The 15,582-nt window shown below is 42.6% G+C and overlaps 1 protein-coding gene across 2 annotated transcripts in view; it reads right to left on the bottom strand.

Moving 5' to 3' along the window:
- pard6a (par-6 family cell polarity regulator alpha) overlaps positions 1-10,464 on the bottom strand; it is a 35,992-nt gene extending 25,528 nt beyond the window's left edge. The window contains exons 1-2 of one of the 2 annotated variants that reach the window (XM_061823179.1): positions 10,108-10,464; positions 9,091-9,115 (exon numbers count right to left, since the gene is read on the bottom strand). Coding sequence is in view for 1 of the 2 variants with exons in the window: in XM_061823178.1 (XP_061679162.1) it covers positions 10,108-10,224 (117 nt within the window). In the remaining variant the exon portion in view is untranslated. The remainder of the gene's footprint in view (positions 1-9,090; positions 9,116-10,107) is intronic. The other variant, XM_061823178.1, reaches the window with a different exon arrangement.
- Between the last annotated feature and the right edge of the window lie 5,118 nt (positions 10,465-15,582).

The raw sequence follows: 15,582 nt of genomic DNA, 5'->3' as shown, positions 1-15,582 counted from the left end.
CACCAATCACATCTCTCACTCTGTTCGGGATGCTCAGAACTACTTCATCTAGTTCCTTCCAGAATTTTTCTTTCATCTCTAGGTCACATCCAACCTGTGGGGCATAGCTGCTAATCACATTATACATGACACCCTGAGTTTCCAATTTCAGTCTCATCACTCGATCTGATACTCTTTTCATCTCCAAGACATTCTTAGCCAGCTCTTCCTTTTAAATAACCCCTACTCGGTTTCTCTTCCTACCTACTCCATGGTAAAATAATTTAAACCCTGCTCTTAAACTTCTAGCCTTAATACCTTTTCACCTGCTCTCTTGGATGCACAATATATCAACCTTTCTCCTAATCATCATGTCAACCAACTCTTGAGCTTTTCCTGTGGGAGTCCCAACATTCAAACTCCTTACACTCGGTTTTAGGCTCTGTACATTCCTCTTCTTCTGCTTTCTCCTCTTTTTTGTCTTCGACCCACATTAGCTGAATTTGACGCCTCGCAGGTTAGCAGTGCTGGGGGCAGTCATTGTTAACACGGGGCACGACCGATCTGGTACTCTATTCTTTCGATGAATGCTCATATAGTGAAGAAATAAGCATTTGAACACCCTGCTATATTGCATGTTCTCCCACTTGGAAATCGTAGAGGGGTCTGAAATTTTCATCGTAGGTGTATGACCTCTGTGAGAGAGATCATCTAAAAAGAAAATTCCAGAAATCACAATGTATGTTTTTTTTAACGATTTATTTGTGTGATACACCTGCAATAAGTATTTGAACATGTGTCTATCAGCTAGAATTCTGACCCTCAGACACCTGTTAGTTCGCCTTTAAATGTCCACCTCCACTCCATGTATTCTCCTGTATTAGATGCACCTGTGTGAGGTCATTAGCTGCATAAAGACACCTGTCTACCCCATACAATCAGTAAGACTCAAACTTGTAACATGGCCAAGGCCAAAGAGCTGTCCAATGACACCAGAAACAAAATTATACAACTCCACACGGCTGGAAAAGGGCTACGGACAAATTGCCTGGCAGCTGGTGGAAAAAAGGTCCTCTGTTGGTGCAATTATTAGAAAATGGAAGAAGCTAAACATGACGGTCAATCTCAATCGGAGTGGAGCCCCATGAGAGATATCACCTCGTGGGGTCTCAATGATCCTTAGTAAGGTGAGAAATCATCCCATGGCTACACGACAGGACTTGTTCAATGACCTGAAAAGAGCTCGGACCACCATTTCCAAGGTGACTGTTGGTAATACACTAAGACGTCATGGTTTGAAATCATGCATGCCACGGAAGGTTCGCCTGCTTAAAACAGCAGATGTCAAGTCCCGTCTTAAGTTTGCCAATGTCCATTTGGATGATACAGAGGAGTCATGGGAGAAGGTTTTGTGGTCAGATGAGACCAAAATTGAACTTTTTGGTCATAATTCCACTACCCGTGTTTGGAGGAAAACAAATGATGAGTTGCATCGCAAGAGCACCATTCCTACTGTGAAGGATGGGTGTAGTAGCATCATGCTTTGGGGGTCTTTTTCTGCATATGGGACGGGACGACTGCACTGTATTAAGGAGAGGATGACCGCGGCCATATATTATGAGATTTTGACCTTTGAAAATTTTTCAAGAAAGACTATTGTACCAAATATTAGTATTGATTTTCTCAGGTGTTCAAATACTTATTTGGAGCTGTATCACACAAATAAATCATTAAAAAAAATCATACATTGTGATTTCTGTATTATTCTTTTTTGATTATCTCTTTCACCATGGACATGCACCTACGATAAAAATGTCAGACCCCCCATGATTTCTAAGTGGGAGAACTTACAATATAGCAGGGTGTTCAAATACCCATTTTCTTTACTGTATTTTTTTTAGCACAGTTTTATGCCGGATGCCCTTCTTGATGCAACCCTCAGCATTTATCCGGGCTTGGGACCAGCCTACAGATTGCACTGGTTTGTGCTCCCATAGAGCTGCATTTCATTAACGCCATAATGGGGCCACAAAAGCAAAACTTCTGCGTTCTTTGATTATATCCAAAAGTTTCACATTTTGGCTCATCCATCAGCTCCCTCCGCTCCTCTTCCTCATTGTCACCAGGCCGTTCTTTTTTCAATTTTTTTTGGCAATCCCCTGTGCACAAAATGAAAGCAGCTTCATTTTCAAGAAACCTTCTAATTTTCCATCGTTCTCTTCCCCTTGGGTGTTTCGGCAGCAGCTTTAAGATCAAGCCTGGCCGCTTTGGATGCATTTTGACCCAGAGAGATTATGCACACAAAGTCAACAGCCGGAAAATGGCACATTTGAAGAAGAAGTGAGGGAGAAAGGGAGTTGCTGGGTGGAGCTTCAATGATGGAGCCAATCAGCTCCAAAAGACGGATTTGTCTTTTTTTTCTAGGGTGGGGGATAAACGCGATGCACTGAATCCGCGATAGGTAATCCACAAAATAGAGAGGGATTACTGTAATTCCATTCACACCACTGTGACTTGAGACCGATGTCTCAAAATGGTGAGGAGAGGTGTGCTAACAGACAGCCACCTAGCTCAACAATGAGGACACATGTGGACTGTGGGAAGAATAACGGATCCTCTAGGTACTGAAGCAAGACTTCATTGATCTCCTCACAAAAGTGCAAGGTTTGGATGGGTTTTATAAGTGGACCCCTCCCACTTGTACGATCTGGAGATAAATGTTTCTTGAGGTTCCATCAGTTGAATAGGTGATTAGGTAAGGTGTGCACTGCACTATCCGTGAGTTTCATTGACCATTTCTGCCTTTTTTGGGAGCGTGAAAAATTCGTCTAAATAGACAAGGAGTTAAGTTATTAGCTGCCAACATTTTCTACTGTGTGTGTCATTCACCACCCTGTAAAGAAAATGTTTACAAAAATCAAGGACAAAAGGATACATTTGTTCCCAAACAATCGGAGGAACAAGAGATAAGGCGAGACAAGGAGCACAGATTCATTTGGGTCATTCAAACAATCTGATGAGCAAATAACAAATGGAATGTGCCAGCACTTTAATTCTCCCCCACCTCTTCCTGCCCCGTTGGAGCCATCGAACACAGAATTTCCCTTCTATGACCAAGACAACCAAAAGATCTGCAGTTGATGTTGGCTCCACCTCTTCAAGCCTTAATCCATTGTTGGGTCTGATGGATAGGATGAAGACTATTGTCAATGATGGAGTCCAGCCCATACCACACCAAGATCTTCCTACCATCCCCCCTCGCCTGAAACCACCATCCACTTAGATGTGAAAGCCCACTGCTCCACCCATGAAGAAATTTATCTGTAAATTTGACTGATAGATGCCAGGTCTTTTCCAGAATAAATCAGACCCTCTATGGAGATCAGGCATTTTTCATCCATACAATTACAAGGGACAGAAAGTTGGTCAAAGAGATATGGCACAAAAAAAAGTAGAATTTCTAATTTAGTGAGGACTAAATGTGAAACTTTCAAACCGTCATCTCCAGATAACTCTGTGAGACTAGCTCTTGTTAATATCAGGTCACTGGGTAACAAATCAATGTTGATCAATGACATCATTACAACGTATGGTCTGGAATTTTTGTTCTTAAATGAAACGTGGTTAACCGAAAGTAGCTGTAATACCATTTTAAATGAGGCAACACCAGCAAATTAGTATTGCTGTTATTTTTAAAACATTATTTCAATATAAAGAAATTATACTGGGTGATTTTAGCTCTTTTGAGTATATATGTTTTTAGTTAAAGGTGACCCAAAGATTATTGTTGTTATAATTTATCAACCTCTAAGATATAATCGAAAATTTGTGGAAGATTTTTTAGAACTGCTGTCAATTATTTGTACTGACCGATGTTTTCATAATCATGGAATTTAATATTCATCTTGGCAACATGGAAATAAAATACAAAGAACTATCTGCTATACTCAACACACTTGACCTCTCTAACATACTAAGAGTTCAACTCACACTCATGGTCACATCATGGACCTGGTCATCTCTAAGTATTGTTGAAATTCTGTCAGTTGACATTAAAGGAAGATTCTCCCCAAATTTCACATGTACAATAAACCCTCCAATGTGAAGTAACATTATTAATACATATATTTTGGACATTAATTGAAAAAAAATTGAAAATAAAGAACATTTTTGAAATCCAAGCAAAATCTGGATGTGTGCCGGCTTTCACAGCCTAACACGAAAGAAACATCCTTGACCCCGTCCCTCGCATCGCAGATGCTTAGCATTACAGACCATTCATTCTAGCTAAGCCAAGATGCCGACGTGTTGTGCAACAAAAGTGAGAAAACACACCCAAATTTCTCCTTCTTTAACCTCTCATGTGGTTAACCTGACAGGATAAAGCTCTGGCTGTCACAGTTGAGGCTCATTCACCAGCAGGGGAAATTTGCATGAATCTAATCATTACTGGTTATTAACTGTTTAGTTATAGCCTCTCGTGCTGGTACTGTATAAGCAACAACATATTTTATGAGACTGCACAGTGGCGCAGCTGTTCAATCCCGGACTTCCGTGTGTGGAGTTTGCATGTTCTCCCCGTGTCTGCGTGTGTGTAAACTTGCCTCCTGCCCGTTGACGGCTGGGTTAGGCTCCAGCATTCCTGCGACGATGGTGCAGCTAATAAAACGGATGCATGGCTATATATGTGTAAGCACACAACACTTCCCGGTTACTATTTACGCCGATGCGCGGTACATAGATGCACATGAGTACACAAATGAGTACTGCCACTAATTTCATGGAGACTGTGGCTGCGCCACAGACTGTGAATGCTGAGACAGTTGATAAACTTTGGGACAATTTCACCTTGAAAATCTCAAATGGCATGAATGCTGTCGCTCCTGTTAAAACTAAGACCATCCTGAGGTGACCGAGAACGCCGTGGAGGAGCACAATAATCATCAAGTGGTCTAAATCAAAGTGTAGGAAAGCAGAACACAAGTGGAGAAAAACTAAACTCCAAATTGACTATTACCTCTACAGACAGTGTCTTTGAATACAGACAGTGTCTTTGTAATTTTAACTAAGAGTTAGTTAGAGCTAGACAGCAACACTTTTCTGCAATCGTCACAAAAACCTCAACAAAACTCGCAGTCTATTTGCTGTGGTTGATACCCCCCCCCCCGACTTCCAAACAGCAGACAAATGCGAAGAGTTTTCCTGTTATTTTAGTGAAAGAAATCCAATCAAATGTCAGCACAAATCAGCAAAATGATAAAATGATGCTACATATGAATCCATCCAGGTACAACTCGATTATGTCATGATCCTGCCGCTACAGCCCTGTGCGGGTAAAAGTGCGGTTGCGCTGATTGGGAGGCGCACACCTGCACCTCATGCGGGCTGATTATCCGGCATATTTATATAACTCCGATAACGACTGGTCCGGGCCAGTTCGTTGAGCTTCATGTCCCGTTCCAGCACTCTCGTATCCCTGATCGACAACCTGTGTGTACCGACCTTCGCCTGTTCTCCGACCAACCCCGTAAGCCTGACTCCTTTGACACTTCTGTCTGCTTTGATCGTTCTCGTGTGTACCGACTCCTGCTTGCCCGCTCACCTGCTCTCTTTGCCCGAGGTACCAACTACTGCTGCTGCACCTGACTGCCTGCCCGATCCCCGACCACAAAATAATAAATGTTTCTACCCGAACTACCTTGCATCGTCCGAGTCCTGCATTTGGGTCCTACTCCCGTTCCGATGGGCCATGACAGATTAACTGGTCAGAATTTGATACAATTAACCAAAAACTCTGGAGAAAACTGTTCAGCAACTGAAACCATCAACGGGCTGTCTCGACTGAATACTATCTGACTTTTTCAAAACTATTGTGAAGTCAGTGCTCGCTAATTTGCAGCAAATAATCAATTGTTTGCTTCAGTCTGCCGAGTTTCATGAAGTTCTTAATGTAGCTGCTGCTACTTAAAAGGTTTAGGTCCTAACTGGAGGAAAGGATCTACTTTGTAACCATTGGAAGTGCTCAATCTCAACAAATGGCAATGACCTATGGGATCCCTCAAGGTTCACTTCTTGGACTGTTCAGTCTGTATTTGGTACTCTTGGGTTAAATTCTTCAAAACTTTAATTTTGATTACCATAGCTATCCAGATGACACAGTTATATTTAGCAGTGTCTCCAGATTGGCTACAGTCCAATTGAGGTATTGTGCCACTGTCTAAATCAGATAAATAACTGGATGTGCCAAAATTTTCTTCAACTAAATCACAACAAAATTGAGACAATTGTTTTTGGCAATAAAGAAAAGAGAATTGCTGTCAGTAAACACCTGGACTCTCTATCTTTAAAGACCAAAGACCAAGTACGAAACCTTGGAGTTCTGATTGATTCCGACCTGACTTTCAACAATCATATCAAATCAATCACAAAAACTGCCTTCTACCATCTGAAGAACATATTTAGGGTGAAGTCTTGTCAGTGTCAAGCAGACCAGGAAAAGCTCATCCATGCTTTTATCTCAAGTAGACTTGACTACTGTAATGGTCTTCTGACTGGACTCATTCAGATGCTGCAGCTCGCCTTCTGACCAAAACAGAGCATATAACTAATTCTAAAGTCCTTGCACTTGCTTCCAGTAAAATTTGAAATAGATTTTAATGTTCTGCTACTTGTCTATAAATCACTAAATGGTTTAGGTCCTGAATACATGAAAGAAATGCTTACGGAAAACAAACCCAGCAGCTGCGAACTACGACAAACAACGCCGCAGCCGCGAGCAACGACAACACCACAGCCCCGGAAATCGACAGATTTATCACCCCTGACTTACGCACTTTATTAAGTTATTATGACGCAGATCTTTTGTTACTTTTTAGAGGATTATGTTGTCCCCCCAGCTATTATTTTTTTTAATAGCTCTATATACCTACTAGTCATTTAGAACCGACAAAGTCCTTGTCCTTTGCACCTGTGCAATCCATTTTTCAGAACAAACCAGGTGATATGGAAAAGTGTAAAGAGTGAATCCATCCTCCCGACTGATCGAGCAATATACAGCAATACAACAAGACAGCATTTTGGTTAACAAGGAGGAAAAAACAGCTACTTTCCCGCCAGTAAAACTATTATAAACACACGAAGCTGCTAGTGTGGGCGTCTGGAAAAAAATATCACTTCCTGCTTCTTCTCCAAAACGAATGCCTTGAGAGGACTTTCATGGCGGAGATACAAAAATCTATATACGGCAACATCATGATGTATGGTGAAAAAACGGGTGGGTCCATTCTGGCTGCCTGTATTTCCATTAAAAACATATAAAAAAATCATGCTTTACATGTCAGTTGACCTTTAATGTTGCATGTTTTGGGGATGTGGGAGGAAACAGGAGTACCAAAAGAAAACCCACGCAGACACGCGGAGAACATGCAAACTCCACACAAGCGGGGCTGGGATCAAACCCTGGGCCTCAGTACTGTGAGGCTGACACTTTACAGCTGCGTCACTGTTCTTATTTTGTCTTATGTTCTTATCAATCAGTTAAAAGTTTTAAATTTATTCACGCCTTATTTGATGATCCCCAAGAAGGAAGTTTCTACAATTTTCCCAAAAGTTTTGTAAATCTTTTGGTGGTAAATATTAATATAACTGAAAGATAACTGTAACAGCTTTGAAAAGCAGGACAAAGTGTTCAAAATTATTAAGGAGGGATGGGTGAGTGATTATGTTTCCCTTGACCCCCCAAAAGACTAACTATCTACATACAGCCATTGGTTTGACCATGACAACCAAAGTGCGAATAGTGGCTTATGCATTGTTGAAGAATGCAGCTGGTTAGCTGCAGAATTTATGTCAATTGCATAACACATTGACCGTCAACGCTTCAAATTTTCATTGTGGTAATTAATATGCATACTTTGTATTGGCTGTGAAGGGTAAGCAAGTTTTGTCTTCCCCAATATGTTGCTACTGCAGCTGGCAAAAACCGTGAGCCTGACTGCTTCATCTGGAGAGAAGATTCAAGCATTTTATGAAGCAGATGGTGGAATGAGCGCACATCGACAATATTGGCTTCACTATGTACGGTTTCAATTAGTCATTAGCAAGATGGCGAATGGGCAGCATCAACCCTGAGATGGACAATATTTCTTCTTGCCATCCACAACTTTATGTTCTCTGTTGTTGTCTGACCATTTTATATATGAAGTATTATAAAATTAAGTAACCAAAACATTTAAGTTCCAAAGGGCAACCTTTTTTTTCTTTTACATCTTAATTTTAGAGACACTAATTGCGTCATGAATACATGATGAAGATGTATTTTTTTTCCACTGAAAATTGGCTTTCTGGAAAGTTCTGACTCAAGGTATTGTATTACATTTTCAATAAGTGCCCTAGTGCATAGTAGTAGCTACAGTTGCCCTGGCATGTGTTACCATTTCCATCTATCCATCCATTTTCTCAGAATCCCAGAATCAGAATCAGCTTTATTGGACAAGTGTGTAAAAACACACAAGGAATTTTTCTTCGGCAGCCAGTGCTGCCCTGGTATGACACAAAGAACAAATAACAACAAAGCAATAAGAATAAAGAACAAGAGAATTTTCTGTTTTTAGGAAATCTTCCTTATAAAAGTCGTGCAAGATGTAAAATCTTCCTCATTTAGAACAGGTAAGAGATAACTGTGTTAACGTCCCACGTTGTGTTTCTGAGTCACTTATCGTCACGAGGGTCGCAGAAGTGTTGGAGCCAATCCCAGCTGTCATCAGGCAGGAGGCAGAGGGTACACCCTGAACTGGGTATCAGCCAATCGCAGGGCACACAGAGCCAGACAACTGCCACACATACAATCCTACCTTGGGGGAGTTTAGAGTGTCCAATGAATGCATGTTTTTGGAATCTGGGAAGAAATCGGAGTGTCCGGAGAAAACTCACGCAGGCACGGAGAGAACCTGCAAACTCCACAGAGGCGGGACTGAACCCTGGTTCTCAGAAATGTGAGGGTCAACGCTCTACAGCTGTGCCACTGTGCCGCCCTACCATAAAAATATTGATTTTGACAAAATTAGATTGTGTGGATTCCCACTAAGTAATGGGAATGGCTTTTAAAATTACCTTTTCTATGTGAAGTCTGTGGAGTCTTAATCATTGAAGCCATAAAAAAAAAAAAAACATGGATTCTTCAGATCCTGTAGTGTAAGCACGCTTGAAGTGTACCACAATTGGTACGCAAAAGAAACACGCCCCAAGTACTCTAGCTACAGTTGTATTTAACTTTTTAGTAAATATTATTATTATTCCTAATAATGTTCCTAACTTCAGGTGTAGTGTTATGTTCAGTCTGCTTACTTTTACAGCGATGTGCAGGAATATTATTTTCATAAACACATAGACCAACACTACTGTATTATAATGACGGTCATGATGGTGGTACTTAGAGATATTTAGCGTAAAAGGTTTGAGAACGACTTCCATAGTAAATTTTAATCAAATTCCCTTTTCTTCAAGGAATGATGCTTCAACAAGTAGTAATCGCACAAAACATCCATCCATTTACTGGGACGCTTATCCTTACAAGGGTCGTGGGACTGATGGAGCCTTTCACAGCTATCGTTGGGCAGGAGGTGGGCTAACCCTGAACTGGTTGCCAACCAATCGCAGGGCGCATAGAAACAAACAAACGTTTGCACTTACAATCACACCTATGGGTAATTTAGATTTAGATTTTCCAATGAATTCTTGTTTTTGGGATGCGGGAGGAGGCTGGAGAAAATTCACACAGGCGGGGCTGGGATTTGAACCCCAGTCCTCAGCATTGTGAGGTTAACGCTGTAACCAGTCTCCTCACCATGCTCCCTGCACAAAACATATAAAAACAATTCTACTAGAATGATGAGGCAGAGAATGTGAATAGTATAGATGAGCCATCACTCATATTATTTGTAAATTATCAACTAGATTTTCCAACATATTGCCTGACCTAACTTCGACTGGATCAGCCACCTGAGACTCGCTGAAGGAGTCAAACGACAGCTCTTGTGTCTGTTTACTGTTTAGGAAAGGACAATTTCAAACAAGGATCTTTCCGGAAGGACAATCAAGACGAGCAATTCAATTCAGTCATCCACTCACTTTACTTTTGACCTCCACCACACCGTCCAAAGCTTTGAACGAAATCTGCTGCTGTAGCTGTCGTGACATTCTTCGCTCGGTTTGGGTGACAAACTGCAGCACTGCAGCTAAAATCATTCGGCAAAAGGAGACTCGTTTCCCCTGTCCGCTCCCCTTAAAAAGCAATTCCAACAGCGTCAAGGCGTGAGAGAAGCCACTGCCGCAATTAACGTTATTATGCTCAGATAAAATCCATTGTTTTGGAGACAGGTGGGATTTTGAGAGTTTAGTATCTGTAGTCCATGTGATGCGAGGCACGGATCCGCCGCCAATTGAGGAAGGCTGCCTTTGGAGGGCGGGGCACGACGAAAAGATGACGCCAAATAATCAGAACACCGTGGAATTTCCTCTCAAAATCCCAACACTTCTGTGCGCGTGTCCGACTGATTCCTTTTTTCAAAAGGTGTGAAAAACAACCTTTATCGTGCGAAATTACAATTATTTTTAAATCGTATTCCATTCCTAAAAGTGTACTGGGTCATATTTTGTCTCTCATGTTACACTATGTGTGGTATGTTAAATATGTCCCCGGTAGCATGTTTGAATCAAGGTGTGACAGGTATCTGATGATGTCAAAGAACAGGTTTTCAACTATGCTAAGTTGCTTAATTTAGTCCAGACTGGCCCGTGGTCATTAGTGTGGATCTCTTTTAAGAGCAAGGGCTGATTCTAGTAGCAGAGATTTAGGTGTACGGGCAAGCTAAATCTCACTCTTCTGTACCTTTAACATCATTTCATTTCTGAAAGAAAAGCACAACTTTTTTTTTTAGATTATGGCGATAGCTGCTGTGTGGATAATGACTGAAATGGTGCAGTCCAAATTTCTATCCAACACAAGCTGGAGCGCCACTTCACAGCCAGGATGCAGCAAAGGATGGGTGAAGACAAGATTTGGCAGAATAAGGAGGGAGGCTGCTGGTGCAATTCAACTTTATCCAACACTATCAAATAAGGGTCCATTTATCCATACAGTTTCCAAGAACATCCACTATTGCCCACATTAACTTTGTCCATGTAACTTTCCACTTCACCAGGCGATTTAATGTGACTTATATCTTGTATGTCTATGTTCACGACAATTCCTCCATGATTGCATGGTTTCTCTCATGGGCGCACACTAGATGAAGGAACACAAACACCTCTTGCTCCTAACTAACAGGTCATAAATATAACTGCGTCAATTAACATCACAACATCTCAGTGACGCTCTGTTTCTCACCGTCTCCCTCTCTCTTCCCTCTTTTTCCTTCTTCGCTCACCCGAATGCACACAAACGATCCATAAAGGACCCAAACTTGGCTAGCTGAACATCACCTGCCTGAAACATCCAAATACTCGAGTCTTTTGTACAACAACACCTTTTTTTCTTTCCAAAATTGGACTTAACTGTCAAATCCATCTTCTAGACCACTTATCCTCACGAGGGTCGTAGGAGTGCTGGAGCCTATCACAGCTGTCAACGGGCAGGAGGCAGGGTACAACCTGAACTGGTTGCCTGACAAACACAGGGCACATCGAGACAAACAGCTACACTCACAATCACACCAAGGGGCAATTTAGAGTGTCCAATTAATGTTGCCTGTTTTTGCCGTGTGGGAGGAAGCCGGAGTGCCCGGAGAAAACCCACACAGGCATGGGGAGAACATACAAACTTCACACAGGGGGATCCGGGATTGAACCCGGGACCTCAGAATTCTGAGGCCAATGCTTTCCAGCTCACCCACCATGCCGCTCACTGAAAAATCTAGTTCAGTAAATCAGATTTCAAGGTTTTGCCACAGTACAAGAGGAATGGACTCCAACGGTAAAAGACATATTGAGATACTGATTTCTTGGGGGTGGCACAGTGGAGCGACTGGTTAGAGCATTTGGCCTCACAGTTCTGAGGACCAGGGGTCAAATCCCGGCCCAACTTGGGTGGAGTTTCCATGTTCTTCCCGTCCCTGCGTGGGTTCTCTCCGTGGTCCTCGGTTTCCTTCCACATCCCAAAAGCCTGTGTTAATTGACGACTCTAAATTGCCCTTAGGTGTGATTGTGAGTGCGACTGTTGTCGATATCAACGTGCCCTGCGATTGACTGGCAACCGCTTCTTGGTGTACCCCGCCTCCCGCCTGTTGATAGCTACGATAGGCTCCAGCACTTCTGCGACCCCCGTGAGGATAAGCAGCACGAAAAATAAATCAATGAATAATTTCTTGGGGCAAAAAAACTCACTGACCAGTTTGAGTTTTTCCTTAAGTAAACCAATCAATTATAGTGATTACCAAAAATGGAGCATGGGCTAAATTTTGGGACCTTTGTTTGAAATGCTCTATAAATAATGTAAAACATATCAAAAGAAAGAAAGACTTTTGTGAATACTTTGGACAGGTTACTAATAGCAATATGACAATTCTTCTATTTGTGGCACTCTCTCTCCCTGTCCCAAAAGAAGAAATTATGTTAATCATACTTAAATTCAGTAAGCTTATCAACGCCAGAACCAAGTACAGGATCCAAAATCCATGACTACAATGCAAAGGACAGTTCAAGAAGAGAATTTTAATAACAGACAGAGGTTGGTAACAGGCAGGCAGTCCGAAAAGGCAACAATATTAAAAAATATCAGGGGAAAAGCAATGTCAAACAGGGTCTTGGCTTACTATAAGTCTGTGACATTGAACGTGACATGTTACAACAAATTCGCAAACAGAACTGGACACGAGGTTTAACTGCATGATGTAATTAGGGCAGACAAGGCACAGGTGGAGAGGCTACTCTCAGGAGCAGGTCGGTACAAGCCATGGGGAAGACAACACCCATGACAGTTCCACCCCACACCCTCCAACGGGTGGGACTCGACCGCCCTGAATCCTCAGGATGCATGGAACATAGAAGTCCCGAATGAGCGAGTTGTCGACAATAAACCAAGAACGCACACAGAAAAGTCCCTCAGGGTCATAACCCTCCTAGTCCACCATATATTGCAAACCCCCACAACGAGACAAAACCAACCTCGTCGTTAAGTGGACCCCACCCACAAAACAGGGGGGAAGGGGGTCTGGAAGGCGAGACCAGAAGGGACACTTGGGCAGAATTGACCCCTCTGTGGATATTGCGGAATCCGCGTCACTGACCAATCAGAGGCCAGAGATCTGCATAAACCAAAGCCCCTTTTTGCTCCCGCCATTTTCTCAGACAACATTGCATGGTCCAGTATAGGTTTTGTTAGCGTTTTATCGCGTATTTGGGTTATTTAACAAAAAATATGGTTAAGAGGTGTAGTCACGGACTTTGTAATAGTGACGACAGGTATCCTGAAAGACTAGTTGGTGCAGTTCGATTTGTACCCTTTCCAAAACCGAAGACCCAGTACGAAAAATGCCTTTGATGGATCAAACTTTGTGGAAGACCGCATCGTCAACTAAATCCATCTAATATCAACCGGAACAGATATGTTTGCACGAAGGTATGCCTTATATTTGATTTTCAATACATGTCTCGTATAAATGAATTCAAAGTTCTTCGCTAGCATAACATTGCTACGTGTGAACGATTGACACACTTATTCTTTGTTGAGCGATATTTACCGATGATCGGACTGCACAAACATGTCGCTTTCTTGCCGGCTCGCAGCCGAAGCTTAACCAGACTGTGTTTGCATGAACATATGCCCTATATTTGATTTTTAATACACGTCTTGTATAAATGAATGAGACGTTCTTCGCTAGCATAACATTGTTACGTGTGAATGATTGAATGAAATCAGAAGCATAGCGTCTCTCTCAGTTAAGAATGTTTTGTATTTAGAATCTATAATATATCGTTGATTTGAATGAAATCAGAAGCATGGCGTCTGTCTCAGTTAAGAATGTATTGTATTGTATTTGCCATTTTTACTAATTGTTTGTCTTACGTCAGCGCACGTGGCGTCCCGTCACTTCAGGAGGCGTGGTTAAGTGCCCTGTACGGAGGGGTCCATTGAGCAGGCTGACCTGAAACGCTGGGAGGACCTGCATCGACTTTGGATTGGTGGTGAAAGTGTTGATGATCTTTGTGATAGGGAAGGGCACAACCAACCTGGGAGCGAGCTTTTGGGGGCTCCACGCAGAGTGGAACATGCTTGGCGGAGAACCAAACTCACTGACCCCCTTTGTTGATCAGGACTGGTGTCCTCTTACTGTCAGTCACTGTCTTTTAGGACTGCTCTTACCATAGCACCATTTGGCAGGTCCCAGGTCCTCCTGCAGCGTCTCACCAAGGTCAATGCAGAAGGAATCGTGGACTTGAGGGCTATGTCACGAAACAGAGACGGTTGGTAACCATGCCAATAAATTTTGTTCCACTTCACGATTGTGTCCCACTTATTGATTCTTGACAAAAAAATGTTACTTTACATCTCAATGTTTAAAGCCTAAAATGTGGCGAAAGGTTGAAAAGTTCAAGGGGGCCAAATACTTTCATAAGGCATTGTCAACATGACAATTGCTCACGGAATGACTTAATTGCCCGCAGTAGAAACACCTCAGCTGGCATTGACGTTCCTCAGGGTAGAGACGGAACCTGCCCAGTTGCATGGGTTCATCTGTGGTGGTGCTGGTCAGTGGACTGAGGCTGGGGTTTTACCTTTTTGGATGGTCACTGAGACTTGTTCTCCCAGTGGACTTTGACACATCCTTTCCAGCCCAGCGAGGAGCGCGTCCAAGTCAGTCAGGAGGTATAGTGGGACCAAAGGATCTTTAATGGAGGTGTGTGTGTGTGTGTGTGTGTGTGTGGAAGGGGGATGGGTGGAATAGTCCCTGAAAAAATTAAATCGAGTAGTGACCTGCTATTCTATTGTCTTTCAGCCACAAGGATGCAAAATTCAATTGTATAATCTGACACCCTGCAATTGCCTTGCTGTAAAGTGTTCAGGGAGCTAGCTGCCTCACGCTCTGGTGTGGAATCCTGGAACACGTCCTCCAAAGTCTTCACAAATGATGCCCGTGAATGACATATGACAGAATTGTGGCTACATTCAGAAGTAGACCACAGCTCTACAAGGCCAGTCAGGGTGGAAATGGCGAAAGCGATCTTTGCCCACTTGGTGTTGAGGGAGCTGCCCGATGAATGGCTTGATGTTATCGGAGTCTCCACAAAACCTCTCCGGGCAAGAGAGCTCTGGGCAGACAGCAGCGGAGGCGCCAGGTGGCAACATGATAACAGATTCCCAAGGAAATGGTTGTACAGTAGCGGCATCAGGTGTTGTGCCAGCTAATTCCTTCTTCTGAACTGTGCTGTACAAAACATCAAATTGTGAAGCCACCCATCATCATACTGTCCTGCTTCTCTGATAGTCCCTTAAGAAGAAATGAAAGGCAGCAAGTTGTTCATCCTACTTGCAAGGTCTTGTCCCTGTGCTTGAAGGGCTTTATACACCTGGTCTGAATCTGCTGGCCCCCTCTAATAGCCAGTTCA

This window comes from Syngnathoides biaculeatus, chromosome 6 (genome assembly GCF_019802595.1).
Source record: "Syngnathoides biaculeatus isolate LvHL_M chromosome 6, ASM1980259v1, whole genome shotgun sequence".
In the NCBI taxonomy this organism is placed as follows: domain Eukaryota; kingdom Metazoa; phylum Chordata; class Actinopteri; order Syngnathiformes; family Syngnathidae; genus Syngnathoides; species Syngnathoides biaculeatus.
This window is presented reverse-complemented; position numbering and strand designations above follow the sequence as displayed.